Source organism: Macrotis lagotis, chromosome 1 (genome assembly GCF_037893015.1).
Source record: "Macrotis lagotis isolate mMagLag1 chromosome 1, bilby.v1.9.chrom.fasta, whole genome shotgun sequence".
NCBI lineage: Eukaryota > Metazoa > Chordata > Mammalia > Peramelemorphia > Peramelidae > Macrotis > Macrotis lagotis.
The window spans coordinates 619,441,557-619,464,480 of record NC_133658.1 but is presented as its reverse complement, the minus strand read 5'-3'; the positions used below and the strand labels follow the sequence as shown (position 1 = coordinate 619,464,480).

The 22,924-nt window shown below is 33.1% G+C and overlaps 1 protein-coding gene across 14 annotated transcripts in view; it reads left to right on the top strand.

Moving 5' to 3' along the window:
- NCKAP5 (NCK associated protein 5) overlaps positions 1-22,924 on the top strand; it is a 1,109,295-nt gene that overhangs the window by 867,591 nt on the left and 218,780 nt on the right. For all 14 annotated transcript variants that reach the window (XM_074215040.1, XM_074215032.1, XM_074215034.1 and 11 more), the window contains one exon: positions 21,209-21,277. In XM_074215040.1, coding sequence (XP_074071141.1) covers positions 21,209-21,277 — 69 coding nt within the window. The remainder of the gene's footprint in view (positions 1-21,208; positions 21,278-22,924) is intronic.

Here is a 22,924-nt window from a genome sequence, read left to right as displayed (position 1 = left end):
AATTCTAATGTGAATACCTACTATTCTTTCTAGCTCTTCTGCTCTCAGTGATAGAAACCATCTTGAATATCCTTCTTTTGCCTTAAGCAGAGATTAGGTACCTTGCCCACCTCATACAGAAGTAATGACAAAACTGACATTCAAACTGCATTCTCCTGATACCGAAGACAAAAATCTTTTTATCCCATCACTCTACTGACTGTGACTTATTTCCTATATCAATTACTTCTTCTTCTTCTTAGGCATAATATAGCCCCTGACCATCCTCTACATAGATTACTCTTGGCATTCTCCTTGCCAGTTCAGCAACATCCTATTTCTCTTTCCTCTAGGCAATTCCAAACTTGCCTTTGTCCCAAGCCTCCTTTCTTTCCTGTTACTGTTCTTGTTTACTCAAAGTAATCCAAAGGCTACTAACTGTTTTGATCCTCTCTGTTTCTTTTCTTCTCCATAAAGTAGTGATGATGAATATCTACCCTATCTAGTTTTTGTGATATCATGGTATTTATTTGGGGGAAGTAGATGTAAAGATGCCTAGGGAGGAAAAAAAAGAAATAAAATAGAGATGAGATTTAGTTCTTTTCAGGTATCACATATGCAGCTGAGATGTATCAGTCTATATAACATTTCATTTATGCATGTATTCATCATGCAAGCACTAAGTGCCTACTATATGTATAAACTCTATTTTTCAAGATATTTAAAGAAAAAATTAGGCATAGTTCCTGCTTTTAATGACTATGAGGGTAAAAAGGCAGGAAACTATCTCTTCCTTCATTTGCAGACTCCTAGAGCTTGGAGTGCTATATGCTCATCCCAAGTGAAATAATCACTCAGGGTTGACTGTCTGACCTGATTTGTAGCTTAATGATAATGCATTAGGTGGGGGTTTTCAGGCCAACATCTTTGCCATCTGAGCTGTCTCTCTCTTATGTTAAGCTACTTGTACTATAAATTTCTTGGAGTGAAGGACACAATCTGTACATAGAAATATGAAGGGCAAATTGCTGAATATATTTGAAATATTGGACAGCATTTAATGTACTGTTTGAGATATGACAAATGACTGTGTAAATTAATAAACCTTTCTTGGAAGGGAGTGATGGTTTTGTATGAATAACAAGAAAATGTACATGGTAACCAGGGCTCTTGCATCCTGTCAGGTGTTTTAAAGTTCACTGTCATAACTCTGTTCTCCTTGACCTTTCTATGTGATACCTTCCAGATATGTGAGCAGCTAGTTGAGTTCCAACTGGACATCTGACCTATAAACCTTCATTCCTTTTCCCTTTAGTGCTAGATAAATGTCTTCTACATATCTTTCCCTCCTCTGAGACTATTCCTTAACAATGCAACAATTTGCTCTTGAATAAAAATTGTCCTGCCTTCTTATGCTTAGGGGTGCTTCATTCCCATTTGCACAGTTTTAGATTTTTTTTATCTTGATGTTTGAAAATCAAGTTCATTATCATTTTGATTTATGGTAGTAATTGCTTTTGGGTTCAACTGTTGATAACTGGAAAATCAGTATCATCACTCAGTCATTTTCCAGCTGTATGAATCTAAAGACTCAAAAGCTAATGGAAAATGGTCACCTTTGGTTTTAAAAAAGTAAAAAAAAAAGTCTAGCATGTAAGCTAGACCCATGAGTCAGTCTTATCTGTATCATAAAAAAAATAGTTGATTTAATAGCATTGTGACTTTGACTCCATGCCAATATTCACATACTTTCACACACCCCTTTCAAACCACTGTATTTACAAGCATTTAATATATAAAATAGCACTATTTTTTACTTTTTAAACAGCAACTTGTAACATAGGACCATCTTGAGTCTTCCTGGAAATGACATTTTAAAAAGTACAATAATTTTATGATAGCTTCAAAAAATCCAGAATTTTTTCTTTGCATCTTTACATTTTTATCTGTTTTTTTCCTAGCAGAAAATATTTTTCTTTAGCAAATAACATTTGACTCATATATCATACCCACACAAACCTTTTCAGTTTAGTGTGCTTTTTACTTAACACATTTTAGGAAAAGAAAGAAATGATTAGATGGAAATGCATTGTGGGCATTATTTTGCAAATAAGTATCCAGCTGTGCTTTTCACTTTATCTAAGGAGTTCAACCTGAATGTGTAGTTCTTCTGAGGCTCAAAAGACAGTTTTGAAGATATTAAAGGGGTAACTAGTATCATGCTGTAGGTTCACAATAGAACAATTGTTTTATTAATTGCAGGGATCTGAACTTAGTCACTTCCCAAGACTGCTTCCTCCATAGCAGTTAACTGGATAATTGTTGCAATGTATTCTAGTTTCAGTTGGACATAACTCATTGAACTGTATTCATCAGGTTCTAAGTCAGAGCCCAGCATTTTCTCACCTGTGAGGGTCCTGCCATCAACTGCAACTGATAAGAGACAGAGTAGGTCCAATGAAATTTCTGATATCTTTAAACTGAATGTACATTCTAAGGCTCAACAAAATATTTTTTTAAAGATAAAGATATGATCTTTAAATGAAAAGTAGCCCTGCATAAATAGCATAAGCAACACAAAGTGCAGAAATTCTAAGTAAAGAGTTATTAATGATCAAAAAAAGATCTATGCCTCCTTTTGGACCACAAATTCAACATGCAAGATGGCAACTAGAGAAAATTAGCATGATGAAATCACCTAGGAATAATAGTTTTGGCCCTGCCTATCCCACAGGGTAATCCTTAGAACCTGAAATTGGTTTGAAGATTATAAAGTACGGCATAGAATATGTAACTACAAATTTAGAGATAATGTAATCAGAGGGAAAATCCTCTACTGAATAATTGTGTTCAATATAAAAAAAGTGCTATATTCCTACTATGAACTTGGCTCACAATAGAGAATTCTTACTAAAGGCTTGCTGATGACCTGACTGCCTGGGTACTGTGTAAGATACTAAGGACACAAAGTCTGAAAAAGAAAGTGTTCCAGCCCTCAGGGAGTTTACATTCTATTGGAACCCTGGTATCTGCCACTACAGAACTAAATTTAAAATTTATAATGTGACTTTGCCCCATGTACTGAACGTGAATAAACTATATCAGTTCAGTGGAGACTGAAGAAGGGGAGTAGAGGGTAGAGGGCACATTCTAGATAAACTTTCAAAACATGTCCCTCTTAACTATTATTAAAAAACATTGTGTTTTAGAGAAGCATAGCCAAAAAAATGTAAGAGTAAAGAATTTTTTTCAGCCTGAGAAAACTTACAAGTACAGAAGACATTTGTAACACTGGGGTAGGGGTTTGACTAAGGCAGCAATGCCAACTGTAGACCTCCAGGCTGCTGAGGTGGCAGAAATAATTTCAAAAAATTTTACCAGTAAGGATATTTGTCAGAAAGAGATTACAGGGGTCCCTTATATGGGCACTGGGTTCAAAACCAGATGCTGCTTGGAAACTCTGGTGCCAGTTATGCCATTCTGGTTTGCAGATTCAGAGGAAAGAGAAGTGTTTGGGGCTGAATGAATGTAGAGGCCCTGATTGCAGTGTCAGGGCAGAGAGGGAAGAGAGGACCTACTTCCTCACAGTATTTTCAAGGTAAAGAGAAGAACACTTGTTCTTATAAAGACTCATCCCCTAGGGGAGCAGAGCCCTAGTTTAACACATAAAATTCATAATTAAGAATAGACTGAAAAATGAGCAGCCAAAAAGAACCCAAAGATAAAAAGCTTATTGCAATGACAGTAAAGCTCAAAACACAAACTCAAAAGAAGACAATGACAAGTATAATCAAGGCCTCAAATCCAGATTGGACACAAGCTAAATAAGAATTCCTAGAAAAATTAACAAAAAGAAAGAAAATGGCTAAAAGATGATTCTAAGAATCAAAAAAGAATAGTAGTAGGAAAGTGAGAAAAGAAAGAAATATAAGAATTATGAAAAAAGAATGAATAGCTTTAATTGAAATAGGCCCTCCTAAAATACTGAAGGAAATAATACCTTAAAATTACCATTGAGATAAGTGGAAACTAATAACTCCACAAAACATCAAGAAACAATAAAGCAAAGTTAAAAGAATGAAAAAATAGAAGAAAATGTGAAATACCTTATTGGAAAGGCAACTATTCTGGAAAACAGACTTAGGGAAATATAATAAAAATGTACTACCTGGAAGCTCTGATTATATTTCAAATAAATTATAAAGGAAAATTGTTCAGATATTTTAGAGCCAGAGGGTAAAATAGAAATTGAAAGAATCTTCGCATGATCTCCTAAAAGAGATGCCAAAATGAAAACACTGAAGAATATTAGCCAAAGTTTGAAGCTCTTAGATGAAGAAGAAAATGCTAAAAGGAACCAGAAATAAACTATTCAAATATCTTGAATCCACAATTAAGAACAATTAGCAGATGCCACTATAAAAGAACAGAGGACTTGGAATATGATATTTGAGAATTAAAACCAAGAATAATCTAGCCAGCAAAATTTAGTATATAATCTTTCCAGGAAAAAATAAATGAAATCTTCTCCACAGTGGAGTGGCATTGTGTTATAATGGAAGGATCTCTGTAACTAGAGTCAAGAAAACTTGGTTTTTATCTCATTTGACTCATATATAAAATAAAGGAATTGAACTGCATGATCTTCAAAGTCCACTCACTGTTGCGATCACCACCTATGGCAATGATGAGCTGTGAATCTCTGAGAAAATCACTTCACCTCAAACTTCATTGTTACTGTAGCTTTAACCCTGCTGTTCTAATTTGTGTTTAGATTTTCATTGATGTAAAGGTGTTTTAAGTTAATTAAGTTAATAAAGGTGTTTTAAGTTAATAGTGATTCAATGCAATCTTGTTAAAATTATTTATAACCCAAATAAAAAGCGTTCTTCTCCAACTGGAGGGGATGTGGGGAAACTAGGACACTAATGTACTGTTGGTAGAGTTATGAACAACTCTAACCATTCTTGTGAGCAATTTGAAACTCAGTCCAAAGGCTGTAAAATTGTTTGTGTACCCTTTGACTCAGCAATAACTTTGGTAGTTCTATATCCTTAAGACAGTAGAAAATGGGAAAAGGATCTATTTGTACAAAAAATATTTATAGCAGTTCTTTTTGTGATAACTAAGAATTAGAAATTGAGAGAACATCCATCAATTGGAGAATGACTAAACAAGCTGTGGTATATGAATATGATATAATTGTGCCATAAGAAATTATAAGCAGGATGATTTAAAAAAACCTGGAAAATTTGCATGAACTGTTGCAAAGTGAAGTGAACAGAACCAGGAAAATGTTGCACAAATCAACAATATCATATGACGAAAAACTTTGAATAGATTAGCTATTCTCAGCAATTTAGTGATCTAAGATATTCCCAAAGGACTAATGATGAAGAGAAAGAACTGAAATTGTTTGAATACAGACTGACGAATCCTATTTTTTATTTTTTTCCTCATTCTTTTTCTTTTATTCATCTCCTTGAAATTACTAAAAAGGAAATGTTGTACATTATTGTACATGTATAAATCATATCTTATTACTGCCAATGAAACAGAAAGGAGAGAAAGAATTTTGTAACTCAAAATGTTTTTTTAATTTAATATTGTTTTTGATGAGATCATGAAAAAGAGTAAAAAACATCACTTGTACAAAAATATTCATAGCAGCTCTGTTTGTGGTGGCAAAGAATGGGAAATTGAGTGAATGTCCATCATTTGGGGAATGGCTGAACAAATTGTAGTATATGTTTGTTATAGAACACTATTGTTATATTGGAAACCAGGAGGGATGGGAATTCAGAGAAGCCTAGAAGGATTTATATGAACTGATGCTGAGAGAGATGAGCAGAACCAGAAGAACATTGAATCATCATCCCCATGTTGCTGTTATGGTGTACAATCTTAATGGACTTGCTCATTCCATCACTGCAACAATCAGGAACAATTTGGGGGTATCTGCAATGGAGAATATCATCTTTATCCAGAGAAAGAATTGTGGATTTTGAACAAAAACCAGACTATTGCCTTTAATTTAAAAAAAATACTTATTATGTAATTTTGCTATCTCTTATATTTTTTTTCTTAAGGATATGATTTCTCTCTCAACACATTCAACTTAGATCACTGTATAGCATGGTAACAATGTAAGGACTGCCTTCTGTGGGGGTGGGGGAAGTGAGATTAGGTGGGAAATTATAAAATTTAAAAATAAATTATAAAAAAGGAAGAAAAAAATTAAATTATTTTAACATGAAATTAGTGGGCAAAGAAATAAATATAGAAAAGTTATTTCAACTGAAACGGAAAGTTGATATTCCATCTTCTTTTATTTAGTAATCAAGTAGGATTTTAATTTAGTTCTCTTTCCTGTCCACATTACAACTTTCTATATTTTTAAAAGTCCTTTCTAGTCTTTCAAAACATCTTTCCCCAAAGACATATGCAAAAAAATCAGAAGAATAGAGAAAAAAAAGAGATGGGGTGGTGGAGTGAGAAAAAGTTGCTTTATATGTGTTAACAAACTGAGTTCAAAAGATGCAGTGTTGTTCATTGGAAAAAACAAAACAAAACAGATGACCTGAGTTCAAATATCATCTCTTACAATTACTATGTATGTGACCTTGTTCAAGTTACTTTACCTCCTAGGTTATCTATTTTCTTCTTTATGAAAGAAATGCAACCTTGGGCAATTCTACCTCCTTAGGGTTTATTTTCCTAAAATGAAGGAATTGGAGTTAATGGCCTCTTAAGTTTTACATTGTTTTTTAATCTGTAATTCTACATTTCATTTTTTTGGTGCTTACTAATTGCTTACAATTAAGTTCACTTCCAGCACTATATCCCGAAATTTATAGCACTGTATTTATTTTAGTAGAGTTTCAAAGCAGTCAGACAATGTACACATTTCCCACAGAGTTTACACTAAAATCATTCTTACTTTCATTCTTCATTGGTCAATCTCTTAGTAGAGAACTTTGTCCATTTTTTAGGACTTCATAGTCTAGAGTTTTAATAGACACGCCCCCAAGGCAACTCTGAAAATGATAAAAAAAGGATTGGGAAATGTAATATAGGAAGAAAGGTAAATTAAAGGAATTGGAGTTTGTGCAGCCTGCACAAAGGGCAGAGAGAATATATATTTTTAAATCTAGGTGGCTGCTGCTATGAAGGACTTTAAAATCGGAGAATTATCTTCAAATTCTATTGAGGGATGAACAGGATAAATAGCTTCCATTGCAGCTAGGAAACTGAGAAGAAATTGTAAATGACATTTGTCAACTTTGTAATTTCAAAACTTATTGATCTTTGAGAAAAAAGAAAAGATGCCCATTTCTTTGGAATGTATTTTGAGAAATCAAACCCAGGAAACAGAAAACAGCTGCAATCTTTGGACTTCCAACATTTATAAAAACAAATCTGCTTCTAGTATGGGAAACAAAATCATGGGCAAAAACATTCCCCCTGATTGGGATTCACAAGATATTTTTCCTCCTTATGAAGAATAGAGATTACTAGTATGAAGAAATGAAAGAGCTAACAGGTCTTCCTAAGTTGCATGTTTGTAGCACCTAAAGACTTAGATCCCATAATAACACTATTTTCCCTAAAACAAAAAAGCCAAACTTGTAGACTGAGCGTTTCCAATCTATTTCTTGTTACTTATGACGTTCAAATGGAATTTAATAAAAGAGTCAGACTATAATGTATACAGCAAGAATTGTTTTTCTTTTTACAGATTTAACTCATAAGGAGAAGGCTTAATGTTCTAAACAAAGCACCCAAAAGTAAGAGCACAAGAGTTCAGAAGCAAAGAAAAAAAAAAGGGTTAGGGTAAAAATTACATCAGAGTGAACAGCTGTCAATTTTCATTGTGATTATCAAGATGTATACAAGGAGAGAGGGGATTGGCTGGTCCTTAGAGACACTTGCTTCTCCAAGCTCTCTATAACTCCTCCTATTTTTTTTTGGTTTTTAGGATGCTCAGTTGTAATTGTTTTCATACATTGGCAGTTCATGTAGACATTGAAGGTCATAGGTGTAATGGAGATAATATGTTCCCTCAGGCTCATCTGGTTAATTCCCCATCTCTGATGTCCTGCACAGGTGATAGACAGATGAGGAAATTAAACAGAGATACAAGCATAGGGCATGGAAGTTTCCAGAAAATGGCAGAACTTTGGAGGATGTTTGATAAGAAGATTATCGCAAGTATCTAGAGATCAAAGTGAACCTGCTACAAGTGAATCTTTTATTCCTTAGAGAAGACCATTAGCTCTGGACTTTTTTGGACTTTCACAGCAATCACAAATAAATATAAACCTGCATATTTTATGGACTGGTTATTTAGACTGCTGTGGGTAAATCACAGTTTTAATCATTCTAAACAACAGATCACATAAATACACAAAACTTATTTTAGGAGATTTTACCGAGCGCTGTACCTTCATGTGAAGTTATGTTTCATATAGTATTCAGGGAAGACTAATATGAGAATTTTCTGAGCTCTTTTCAAAGCTGTTGATCTACCTTGTCACCCAATTCTCACCTGTGATTCTAAGAAGCTGTAGGATGCTTAATGGCCACTCTGGTGGTGATGTGCTAGACCTTGTTGAAGGTTACCAAATAGACCTCAAATGCATCAGTGATTTAGGGAGATATCGACCCTAAGCATGTGAAGACTTCCCCTGGCAGAATGGGTGGTTGGGAACAATTTGCTTCCATGGGCATTGAAAGCAGTTGAAACAGGTACTGTGGAGCACCTAGACATCAAACTGACCAAGGTCATCCACTGTAATTCAGACCATTGCCAGTCACCTTGACTGTCTTGCCACAGGACTTTGATGACTCTGGAAGAAAGAATGAAGCTGACAACTTTGTGCAACTCTGCCTCACTTAAATCCAATTCATTTGCAAGTCAAAATATCATCCTGTGATGTCTTTGGTCCTCTTTAAAAATTAAGGACAAACAACAATAGAACTTTATGTGTCCTTTATAATTCTCAGGTAAAAATAATGTGACTATGAGCACAAAAACCTTGTAATTTTAAATATTTACATGAGGAACAAACAAATATAATTTCATCTGAATGAATTAATGTAAAATATGTCATATACATTTAAAAATAATTCTCTCCAATGAATAAGTAGTTTTTACGTGTGCAAAATTATGAAATCAATAGATTTTTTTCCTCTCATCATTCCAGTCGAATCTTTATTTGACATATCAAGACTCTCAGTAGTCACTCTTATGTAAATGCAGTAGCAGATGGGTAGCAACATTTATATACCTATGGATGTTTAGGAATCATCCCAAGTGAAGACAGCCAAAGTTGTGAAGAAGAAAGAAAGGGGGGGGGCGTTGGTAGTCATTTAAACAATTTTACATCCAAACTGCTGAGGCCAAATAATTTTTATATTTCATTTAGGGCTTATAGGCATCTGTTTAAAAACCCAGATTGAGAATATAACAAAACAGTTTCTACACTGATAACTTGAGGAACACTATTCATAATTTAGGATATAAGTTTCAAAGGAAATTAGAAACAAAATATAATTGGATAGATTGATATATGGATGGACAAATGTTTGCTGGGGTGAAAGCTAGCAATGTCAGATGACCAATGGCAGATTGTAGTGTCATGATTTCCCCCATCTACCTAGGAATTTCTCCAATTATCCAGTCAAAATTATTTTGCGGGGGCAGCTAGGTGCAGTGGATAGAGCACCGGCTCTGGAGTCAGGAGCACCTGAGTTCAAATATGGCCTCAGACATTTAATAATTACCCAGCTGTGTGGCCTTGGGCAAGCCACTTAACCCCATTACCTAGCAAAAAAAAAAATTGGGGGGGGGCAGAAAATAGTTGAGACATGCTCCTCAAAATGATACTGGATATATTTAATGCATACATACATTTTTATATGTATATGTATATTTATCTGTTTATGTATGTAATCACAATAGCATATATATATAATGCAACTGGAGAACTGGAAGATGTATATTTACAATCAGTAATTAATCATTCAACAGTGCAGTGTAACTATGATATGTAAGGCAGCATATGGCACAATTTTGTACCATTGTTCTCTAATTATTTTATATACATGTTTCTCTAATTAGACTGTAAACTCTTAAGGTTAGAGTCTGGTTCTTAATCTTAATGCAAAGTGAAGTATATTTTTTCATTTCTTTATTTTTCTTGATTTTGGGCTTTACATGTCTAATGTCTAATATGGAAAAGTTTTGTATGAATTCACATGTATAATTGATATATTGTGTGCTTTCTCAGTGAGTAGGGAAGAGCAACAGGGAGGGAGAGAATTGGGAACTCAATTTTTTAAAAAATATTAAAAAGAAAGGATAAATAATTTTTTAAAAAATCAATAATGTATCCTTGTTTAAATCAAGATGTCTCTACGCTAGATCTTGGTCTCCTGAGTGATGAGTCACTGGGCCTGCCTGTCTCCTCAGCATTAATCTTGCTCTCATTACTCTTGTCTCATAGTGGGTAATGTCCATCCTTGCCCACAACTTGCCCTGCTTTCCATCTTACTTTATATTCATTATTTCCCTATTAGATTATAAGCTCCTTGAGAGTAGTTAGTGTCCTGTTTTCTTATTTTGGTATCTGCAGAGCTTAGCAGAACCTGGCACATACTTATTCCTTCATAAATCCTCTGTCTAAATATTTTCAATAGATAAATCACAATTACCTGAAATCTCATGAATCTTTAGAGAATAGTGAGAATTTCTTTTCCATGAGTAGTCTAGAATGCCAAGATATTTCCCATCATTCTGCTTTCCTGGTGCCCATATCATGGACTTTTCAGGATCACTTATGATCTACTTCCAAAAAATTGGCATTCTGAATTTTATTGATGTGAACCATGTTTTTTTTTTTTCCCTAGTGAAATCTGCCACATATATCAAATTTGTAGCACAACCCCTTTTCCAAATGATAATTTTTCTGTGGAAACCTACTTCCTCTCTCTGTAAGGGTGATTACGGTGATTACACCATGGATAGTCATAGTCTTATTATCATCCATTTGTGGTAATCTATCCTGTCCTTTGATTATGTAACCCTATTCATTAGTCTATAATATTCTCCACCATCTTAATCACCCAGGATATTCCCTGAGCACTTGATTTTTAAATATAGAAGGGTCTTAGATTTCCTCTTCTGATATGGTCAGTATTTACAGCTCTTTCAATACAGTTCGTAGTTTCAACAATAATGTTTTGGATAAAGGATTTCTTCATCTAGAGAATGGGTGTGCAACTTTTGAGATCTTCTAGGTCATATAACTCAACAAAAACTTTTCAAGGGTTATATATATAATTTAATGTCATAAATTAATTTATTGGATATCATTAAATGTATTATTTAATAGTAATTTAATTTAATTTGAAATAATCACAATTAAATATTAAATTTTATATGTGGTCCTTGACAAGTTTTTATTGCCCCAGAAGAGCTAAAAGGTGGACACCCATGGCCTAGAGGCTTATAACTTCTACCTTTTATTTATTTATTTGTTTGTTTTAGGTTTTTGCAAGGCATTGGGGTTAAGTAGCTTGCCCAAAGCCACACAGCTAGGTAATTTATTAAGTGTCTGAGGCCGCATTTGAACTCAGGTACTCCTGACTCCAGGGCCAGTGCTTTATTCACTGCACCACCTAGCTGCTCCTAACTTCTACCTTTTAAACCTCACTTGCTGTTAAATGCAGGAGGCTCATGCAGAAACAATCCATTACAAGCTATTCAAGTAGTAATTATATAGGAAAGCATAGATATCAGCCTCTTAATGTATATTATAGACAACTACATACAGAGGAATTTTGGTATAGCATTATTTATATTGGGATGTGATTTATTATAAAACTATTCATTTTAATTCCATTCAAATTAACAAGAATTTACCAAACATCTTCTATGTGCCAGGTACTGTGTTAGATGGTAGGAATTCATAGACAAAAAACAACATGTACACGGATAAGGGTGAATATATATATATGTATATATACATATATATTATATATAATCTGGTGACATACACACCTAGAGATAGGGATAATATAGACATAAAATCTCCAAAATAAATATAAGGCAATTTGAAGAAAAAGGAAAAATAACAACTGTGGCAGAGGGATAGATATTTAACTAGCTGTATGGTCATCGATGCCACTTTGCAACTATCTGTCTCAATTTCGTCATCTATAAATTAAGGATAATGATAGCACTTACCTCACAGGGTTGTTGTAAGTACCAAGCAATATAATATGTGGTTTTTTGGTAAATCTTAAGGAACTATATAAATGATCTTTTTGTTATTTTCTTATACTGTTTATATCTAGAAAAGTTTAATGTAATTAATTATATGACATTTGATATAAGACTTGAAGAGAGTGAAAGATTCCATGAGGAATAGAGGGTCAGAAAGAACTTTACACAAAGAGGGGTAGCTTAGGCAGAAAGCGGAATATTTCATATGGGATAAAGCAAGTAGACCAGTTAGGCTGGAATGCAGAATTCTTGAGAAGAAGCAATATAAAGCTACTTGACAAAAATCCGCTGGATCTAAGTTTTGAAAGCCCTTATATGTCAAAGAATTTTATTTTGGGGTAGTAGGTGACAATTGAAGTTTAACGAAGAAGGAAGGGATTTTTTTAAGACCTCTACATTGTCTAGCCTATCTAATACCTTGTCCTAGGGCTTTTACCTACAAAGCCTTTCTGCTATACAGATCATGAGGATAGAATTATAATGTACGTTTGCGCATTATCATGTCTATGGTGTTGCAGTGGATAGAGAATTAGACCTGAATACAGGAAAACCTGATTTCAAATTCTGCTGCAGACAATGAATGGCTTTGTGAGCCTGGCCAAGTCATGCAGCCTTTGCTTCAATTTCTTCATCCGTGATGTGAGAACAAAATAGCACACAAAATAGGGGTGGCTGGGTGGCATGGTAGATAGAGTACTGGCCTGGAGTCAAGAGGACCTGAGTTCAAATCCGACCTCATACACTTAATAATTACCTAACTGTGTGGCCTTGGGCAAGCCACTTAACCCCATTGCCTTGCAAAAATTCATAAAAAAAAATAGCACCTCTTACCTAGAGTTGTTTTGAGGATTACATGAGAAAAATATTTATAAAAATGCTTTGACAAAGCTAAAATTATTATTATGAATTATTATTAACTGCTGTCATAAATAACAAGAGTTTAGATCCTTTTCCTCTAAGTTATTCTATGATAAGAAATATAGGTAGCCATTGCACAAAAATATTACTTTTTTACTTGGTGTGGAGCTCATCATTCTTCAGTAGTCATCTTAGAATCCTTTTCTTTGTCCAATCTATGTTTGCAGCTAGTACCAGATTATTTGAACACAATTAGACAAATAATCCGGTACTAAGCTGCAATGCCTTCTGGGAACTTCATAAATTGTAACTGATAATGATCCTGTAAAAAGAGACTCAGTATCTGACTCCTTTCTGGGTGTTTTTTGTACTTATAAATTATATTACTCTATTAGATTGAAATTTATGTGTCCAAATGACCATGAGTCATGAGGCACCTGGCCAAGTCTCCAGTGAATTTTTTATGATGATGTTTTCAGACAGTGTCCAAAATTAGATGAATGGCAAGATAATTGGGGATATTTTTGTAATCTTGAATCCAAATTATTTTTTAGCTGAAATCACAAGCCCCTTGGCAGACTATCTGAACCACCTGTATCATTATAATCTTCAGGTACATTATTAAAATATTCACTTGGCAAAATGGTTTGAATATCAGAACTAGTCAAGAACACTCATATTCCTGAGCACAAATCTAACCTCATTCACTAACTAGCTGTGTGACCTTGAGTAAGTCATTTAGCCTAGTTTACCTCAGTTTTCTTATCTGTGAAATATGCTAGAGAAGGAAATGGCAAACTACACCAGCAACATTGCTAAGAAAACCCCAAATAAGGTCACAAAGAGTTAGACATAGGTATTTTATTAAAGTATTTATTGTCTAGCAATTCAAATCGAAGAAAGTAGTCATAGAAAATGTAATTCAAGAAATTGGTTGGTTATTGCCCTTCATGCTAAATGGACCAAAATAAATCAATATGTTGTATGTCAGTCTATGTCTGATCAGACCAAAACTTTGGAAGAGTTTATCACAGGTCAGACAAAGTTCACATAAACTTTTGGAGTACAGATATCTCTAAATTTGTGCTTCTCGCATTTCTTTGTAGCTACAGCAATTCAATTTTGCTCATAGAGCACAATGCCTTCTTTGACATGATGGGCACATCATGCTGGGAAGTCCTGTACCAGTGTCTCTCATACCTCACAATCATTTCCAAAGACCTTCAGAGAGACCTTGAGAGAGTCTTTGTATTATTGTTTCTGACATCTCTGAATTCAAGAAATAATCATCATTCCCACTATATATATATATATAAAATATACAGTGTGGGAGACAAGAATTAAAATCAATATATCTCTCATTTTCAAAAAGTTACAATCAACTGTGGGTTATGCTGTGTATGGCACAGTGTTTAATAATTGGTAGTTGATTGACATATTTACAAATAAATGTTATGTGGAAGGTAGAGCATGATACAGACAAAGGAGAAACATTCTAGAAAGATTTGAGAGGAAGAAAATATTTTAATATGTGGTGACATAAAATAAATGTTTCCTCATCTGTAAGGCCATCATCAATTTGCTTTTTCTCTTTCTACAGCAGTCTTCCAAATAGTTATGATTTTCACATATTGTGAAACATATATCTCTCTACCCTTTACTACTTTTTCATTTTTCCATTGTGATTGTTTACTTGCTGCTTTTTTCTGTCTATTTATTTTCAAAACAACTAGCCTTCAGTAGCATTAACATTCATAATAATATAGCATCTATTCTTGTTTCTGGTCTAAATGAATGATTTGCTTTGAACAGCTTATGAAAAATATGCAACTTCTCATTTATGTCTCAGCCAAGATCTACCATTCTTTGCCCTGGAGTACCAGGGAGGCATTTTGAGAGTTTACAGTTTATTTGACTTACCTTATCCACAGAGAAGAGGAATTAAAAAATTACTTAGTCTTTATTTTGCTTCCTCCTTGAAAAAAGGAAATAAAAGAAAACTACATTTATTTTGAAAAAATAATGCCTAATGAAGGGGGGAAAATATTTCAGTACCTCACCCAAGCTGAATTATCATTAACATCATAAGAAAACAAAATAATTTCCAAAACAGAGATATTTTCCTAACCATCGTTGTAAACTGTAATATCTCTGTGCTATTTCCTAGTTCCCTATTCAGAAAAAAAATGATGTATGTAACAGAAATTCCTTGCTATTGACCATAAGTAGTATGAACATAAGGTTCTGGTTTATTTTCTAAAGGAAGCTCTGGAACATATTTTCTCTACTGAAAGAAAACAATAATAATAATAATAAATAATTATTGTCTCCCTAGAGCATCTGCAAAAAGAATAAGAACAATCATTACCATTATTTTCCCTCATTAGGAGTGTGCCCCAGAGCCTACACTCTTTAGAACATGAACTAGAATTGTTATCATCATTATTAGTGTTCCTTAAAATAATAATAATAGCAGTGACAATGATAATAATGATAATCAAAGAATTCTTTTTCCCTAGTGGCCCAACCAAAGGATCACGGGATGATTTTTATCACTTAAACAAAGAGAGGAGTAAACTCAGAGTACTGGTTAATTTGGTACATGCCTGAGAGATATTAATATTTTGTCTCTTTTTTCTCATATATATATCAAACATCATAAAGAAATATAATCTTTACCCCATGTACAAAAAAACTATGAAATTTCACTTATTCCAAATTTTAGAAAATTCAAATAATTGATTAATATTCAGTGTTTATTATCATTTATTGTAGCTAATAAACATTTAAGCACCTTATATGTGTGAGACACTGTACTGGAGTCCATAAAGAACATATGTGACAATATGTCTGCTTTTAAAGGACTTAAAAGGTATTTTATTGAGACAAGACTAACCCATGTGAAATTATTAGTATATAATTTGGAGTAATTAATATTTAAAGTACATAAACCTGAATAGAAATGCTAGGGAGTTTATAGGGAAAAGATCAATGATGTATGACATAGATGAGGAAGGCTTCATAGATTAAATAGAATTTGAACAGGATTTTTGACATTTAAATAAGAAGAATAATCTTCTTGATTAGAAGAGAAACATCATGGAGACAGGTCTGACAGTAATATGTTCTGGGCTAGTGAGAGCAACTCAACTCAAATATGGGAAATATCTTGGAAATAAAGATGAGCCATCAAATTAGAACTGGTTTATGGTGGGCTTAAGAAATCAAGCAGGGTAGGCTTAATGTGATAAGCAATAGGAAACTACTGAAGAATTTTAAGCAGAAAAACTTTACCAGTAAAATAGCTTTCCTTAACACAAGAGTGGGTGCTCAGTAAATTTTTGTTAAATTAAAGAATGAATAACTATGAGAAAAGTTTTTAACCAAGAAAATTAAATGTATAACCAATATTATTAAGGTAATTGTTTGATTCCCAAGAGAAGAATTTTCAGGTAATTTAAAAGCAACTGTTTATAAATAACATGATTTCCATATAAACTAAGGCTGGTATTTTAGACTAGAGCTTTTGATGCAAATGATAACTATCTTATCTATCATAAATGTTATTTATTTCTATTTTTCAAGAGTTTGTGATTTCATCAGTATGGATATTTGTCTTATTATCTTTGACTAAAACCCCCCATTCCTTAGTGGCCAGTCTCCCTGAGTTGTGGTCAAAATAATTCATTATCCCATGTCCAAATTTATCTGGGCTGATCCTTGGTTAATAATATTGTCTGTTCTGGGGACTGCTCATATACTTTCTATCTAGATAAACCACAGCTCAAATGAGGAAAAGGCATTTTTTAAACTTTTAAAATATATTAAAAGACTTTTGTCAGCATTGGAGATACAAATAGAAAAGTAAGAAAACCCCTCCTCTCAATGAGCTCATATACTAAAAAGGAAGACATTATATATGAAAGATTTCAGGCACAAGTCAAATGGAAAGGTCACATGGTTCTTAGGATCAACAATAAAGCAAATGCTAAATAATTCATTTTAATATCATTTCAACTGATAAAGTCATGTTCGATTGATAGTCTCAAAGATTTGGGTGACAAACTTTCTTTTTAGGATCTTTACTAGATGTATCTCTAGATGTAGCACCTTCAGGAATAGTTTCCCAAACACTGTCTCCATAAGAAATGCTTCCTAATATCCTTGTTGGATGTTCTGATAGAAGCAATATTATGAACAAAGCTCTTAAGTTCAGGGTGCTGGACTATCTCAAATACTGATGGGTTCAAGGACACAAGATCCCTTTCGTACTATACTGAAGAATTTGCTTTAGCAGAGCATTACTTGAGTCTCTTATAAAACTTAGGGTTTTTTAATCCTTTAAAAAAGCATCTTTTTATACATTCCTTCATTTCAGACAGTACAAATTAGTATAGGCTCATATGATGTGGATTTCTGATTATCTAAGTTCATTTAAGGATTTCATTGCAGTTAGCCAGAAACAAACTCAGAAAGGTTTTTCTAGATAAGTCATGCAATACCTTATTAGTCCTGGAAATCCCATTTATGAAAAAAAGCACTTAGATAATAAAAAGTTGAGTATAAAGCATCACCAGTATAGTATACCTTGATTTAGAAACTATAATTATATCCTTGAGGATTTATTGATTTCATAAAATGCTAATTTAAAAGTAGAATGTTCTAAGACTAGCTTTTAGTATTTACCAGTGATACCCATATTCTCAGGTTTTCTATCTTTTTTTAGCCTAATATTCCCAGCTATTTTTGAAGTGCTTGTAGATTTTCAAATCCTATTTAATTAAAGGACTCTCTTTTTTCACCTTTCTGTTGCCCCATCTTAGCTGCTGGTTAATTTTGAATTCTTAATAAATGCAAATAGGTAAAATAAACTCATGGATTGAAAATTACATTAATGTGACTAAGATAATTGTTAATATCATCGTCCCTTTGGACATGGTGGATTTTATCACTTAAATTGGCCTTTGAAACAAAATATGTTAGCCATAAATGTGATCATTATATCTTTACCTGTACACCATAGGTAGTTTATTTCCAAAGATTTTATGGATTGACAGAGCAGTAAAAGTGAGGTGAGCTACGCAAACTGTAATAGTGGTAATTATCTAAACAGATCGATTGTGGTGTTTTTGCTATGTGATATTGTCAAGAGAAGCCAGATCCAAGCATCCCATATAAATTCCTGTGTCCAAATTTAATTTCCTTAAATGTTTTTTTCTCCAGGCATTTAAAAAGAAACCAATTTGAACTTACTTTACCCATTATATTTTCTTTATCTCTTTCCATTGTGCTTGTACATCATATTTACTAAAACAAACTAGCATCACAAATACAAAATTTCCCAAAGAAAAAACAAATAACAGAAAAATGAACATTGATTTCATGAAATTTGAGTTGTAGGTACATACTGCACTATCTTAATATGCGTTGTATTTTGATGTTTCTATAATTTCATAGGGAGGAAATGTGATACAGTGGAAAAACAACTGATTCTGGAGTAAGAGAATCTGTGTCCAAATATCACATTAGAGGCTTAATACTTATGTGACTTTCGGCAAGCCATTTAAATTCCTTTTTCTTACTTGCATAATAAGTGATTTGGAATAGGTAGCCTGTAAGGTATCTTCAAGTACCAAATCTGTGATCCTCTATGGGCATGTCCACCAGTAGTACTGAACATAAACCATTCATGCTTCAAAACATTGTATGACTCATTTGTACATGTTCCTATAAATCTTCTACAGTTTTCTGGAGGATAGGTCACCTTCTCTCAGTTCATTGATATTTTGCTGATACCAGTGGATAACACAGGATCCTTCAACTGCACCTACATGATAAAACTATCCTTCTGATATCTTTTTATGCTCCTTCTCCTTTAGTCTTTTTCTTGGCAGTATGTTTCAGTATACTATGAGCATTTCCTTTGCCCTTTAAGTGAACTACATCTTTAAATCTTCTGAGAATATGGGACTACATGTTTCATGCCTCAAAACTATCATAAAATTTTGGTGTTTAAGAGAAAAGAACCTTTAGTTTATGAAAGAGACTTGACTTCTTTAAAGGCATAAGACAACTTCTGAAATGAAATCCATCCTTCTCTCATCCTTATACTCAATTCTGGATTCAGTATATGGTTCATTCACTATGTTTGTATATTTCATGTTGTTTTTCAGTCACATCCAACTCTTCATGACCAATAAACATAGTATGCCAGTGCTGTCCATTGGATTTTCTTGTAAAAGATACTAGAGTGATTTGCTATTTCCTTCTCCAGATTATGCATCACGGTCTGGATGATAAAATTTCTTTATCCCCTTTTTTCTTGTGGATATTTACTCCAAAATCTTTTGGGTAATAATAGATCATATATGAAATATTTAAAATTTTGATTCAGTTAACACACTGCCTATAAACAGGAATATCTGGAACCTTTGAATAGGTAATCCTACTTAAATTTGTACTCTGCCTTGTATCGTGTCCCTGGTTAGGACTAATTCCTTGGATGACCTTGTGTCTCCCTGTTTTGTGCCTCACTTAATATTAATAACCAGAAGATTTCTTAGAAAAGATGTCACTTTTTAAATCTTCAACAAATTCTCTATGATTTTGATGTGTAAATTTATAGACATCTTAATGAGGGCATTTTAGGATGGCATTTTGCTATAATGAATCAAATACTTGGTAGAAAACATCAAATGAATCTTTGTAGTTATTTATAAAGAGTTTATCATAAAGATCTTAACAGATCTGTCCCATTTTTACTTTTTGATGTTGATATTGGTATTGGTATTGACTTCATTGGATCACATTACAGTATTTTTATGTTTCTTTTCCTCTACTGCTTCTGACTTTTCTATAATATAATTCTACCAATCACCTCCATAAGATTTTACAAATGACGTTACATTTTTAATCTGTACTGCTTTTGACTCAAAACTCTCTCCAACTGATTAGGGGTTAGGTATTTGTTGGATGAGACAGTTGTCTTTTTATTTCAATAGTTAATATACAGAAATCATCCTTATTTCAACAATTGTTACAGTCTGTACCAGTATGTGTACACTGACCTATTTCCTATTTGTTAAACAACAATTTAAATAATGGGCCAGGTTGGACTTGTCTCAAATATATTCCTTCTAATTTGCCATTGATTTTTTTTAACAAGTCAGTGGTTTTACTGTACATGGACTATGATTAGAAAATGATTACTACATTTAGTATCCAGTCATTCCCTGTATGTTGGAATATTATAAATTTAATTTCTGGTGGTGTTATTCAGTGCTCAGAATTTCTTCTGACTCTCTCCATGAGTAAAGCAATTATGAGAAAGGGGTGTAAGATTCCTGAATAGTATGTAAACCTTTGACTTCTCATGTTTCTTTATTATTGAACCATGTCTTCCAATATATTTTTCTATCATCATCCTTTAATACAGGTTTGTTATTGCTTTTCAAAGAAATGGACATTAATCAATAACTATTCTCACCCCTGCATGAGTTTTGAGGGAAATGAAAGAAAGCATTAAAAGAGGGTAGGAAGAATGAATATATTTAAGCATAGATTAAATCCTGTTTTTCCTTTGAAATATTTTGGGTCCAAAAAGTGTCCTTTACTTTTCAAGTTCATATTAATATTGTCTGTGTGAATTTTTCAAGTATGTTTTGATGCATTTAATTACTTGACATTCCTTTCTCTGATTTAAGTTCCAAGTAGTGAACTCTGGCAGTCCTTAATGAAGTGGGCTAGGACATTTCTCATTTTCATGTGTTAGTGAAATTAAATATGAGCTGTGATATTTTATGAAAAACAGCTCTCACCACGATTCATGAATTGATTTTGTACCTGTTCAGAATACCAATTTGTTTGTTTTTCTAAATTGTAATGTATTTTTGTGAACAATTTGATAAGACTGAAGTCATTCCAGAGTTATATATAACAGAATTTATATCAAATATGTTGTGTGTATTTTTAAAAGATTATTTTGGATCCTGAGGAGATACATTTGGTAAATGTACTGAATAAGTTGTCATATAACACAACATTTCATTGATTCATTTTTATTATTTTTGTATCTTACTGCAGGCAGAGAATTCAGCACTAGCTTTGGAAAATGAAAATCAGAGGGAACAGTATGAAAGATGTCTTGATGAGGTAAGATAGACAGAAAAGATTTCATGATATTTTATGATTTAGGATTCCTCCAATATGATTTTCCTATCACTCCTGGTTTACGAAAGATTAAAGGTTTTTAGTATTATTACTCTTTAATATTGGGCAGTTAATATATGGCAATTCAGAAAGGTTGCTTTAAATTAATTTTTCATTTGGAGCCTGTGAATTCTTTTTCATTATTCTTTGATATTTTTATTACACAATGTTTGAGCAATGTGCTTCATTCATAAGATAAATACAAAGTATCTGATAACTATAATTCCACCCTCAAGGACTTTAAATCTTATTGTGTGAAAAATAAAACCTGAGAACAAATGCTATACTGATCCAGGGCAAATCAGAAAAGTTATGGATGAATAAGATTTGTGTAAAAGAAATACCTGAAAATAAAAGAAAGGAAGGGCTGGGGCTCACATTTCAAATCAAGATAAAAGCAGTAGAAGGGTAATGAGTAATGAACAAAAAGAGAATTGAGGAGGAAAATTTGAGTAGAATGGAAGATATTCTCCTATGCATGAGAGCACTCAAACAATATTATTTGATAATGTAGAGATGGAACCAAAGAGATTAGGTGTTTCTGAGAGGTGTACAGAATTTTGAAGTCTCCTTATTGTTCTCTTTTGCTTCTCAAGGATTATTATCACATTGTGTTAATAATCCTACACAATGAATTGAAACTGAGTCAAAATAAAAGTGGCCTTGTCATTTAAGCAAGAATCTATATTTCAACACACAATGAAGATTTTATCTGAGATGCTATTGTGATTTTATCCATAAATTAAATGGTAATTAAGTTTATTAGTCAACCACCATACTTCATGATATCCAAAAGTGGCCTATTAGTTAGTTGTGGCACAGTCCAAGAAAGAGAAAATGAATGCAGAATTTCCAGTTTACTTGTAAACCATAAACTTTGGGAAAATGAGATTAGAAATTTGAAATGTATTTTGATTTATTTCCCAAACTGTAATGGAAGAGGATTTGTGCTAAACAGACTCATGCTATATTAACTATCTCTGACTCCAGTATCTAATGGCACATTTCTAAGATAGTTGACAAAGGAAAGAGTGTGATCAGGGCAGCTAGATGGCACAATGTATAGAGCACCAGCCCTGGAGTAAGGAGAACCTGATTTCAAATCCAACCTCCAACATTTAATAATTACCTAGCTCTGTGACCTTGGTAAGTCATGTCATTTTCTTGCAAAAACCAAAAAAATGAAATAAAATGCAAAAAAATAAAAAAGGAGAGTGTGATCGCTACTCATGAAGCAAATAGGAGCTGATTCATAAAGGAATCCAACACATTATCTTTATCTCATTGACATAGAGAGCTAGCCACCTGTGCCATGAGCTCTACTTTGTCTTTACAGATGAAGTTTCAAATTGTTTTCTTTCATAGAAAAAAAAGCTACCTTGGTTAATATTCTCAAGCATATTTTATCAGCTACTATCACAAAATTGGAGACCCAAATATATATCCATCTGGAACTTAGAGAAATATAATTAAAATCACACTTTCTTTAATATCTTTAGTCCAAAGAAACAAACATGTGGTGAGGAAAGACAAATTACTGCCTTGAAGTCACCATCCCTGACTCCTTTGTTCCTGACCAAAAGTTCCATT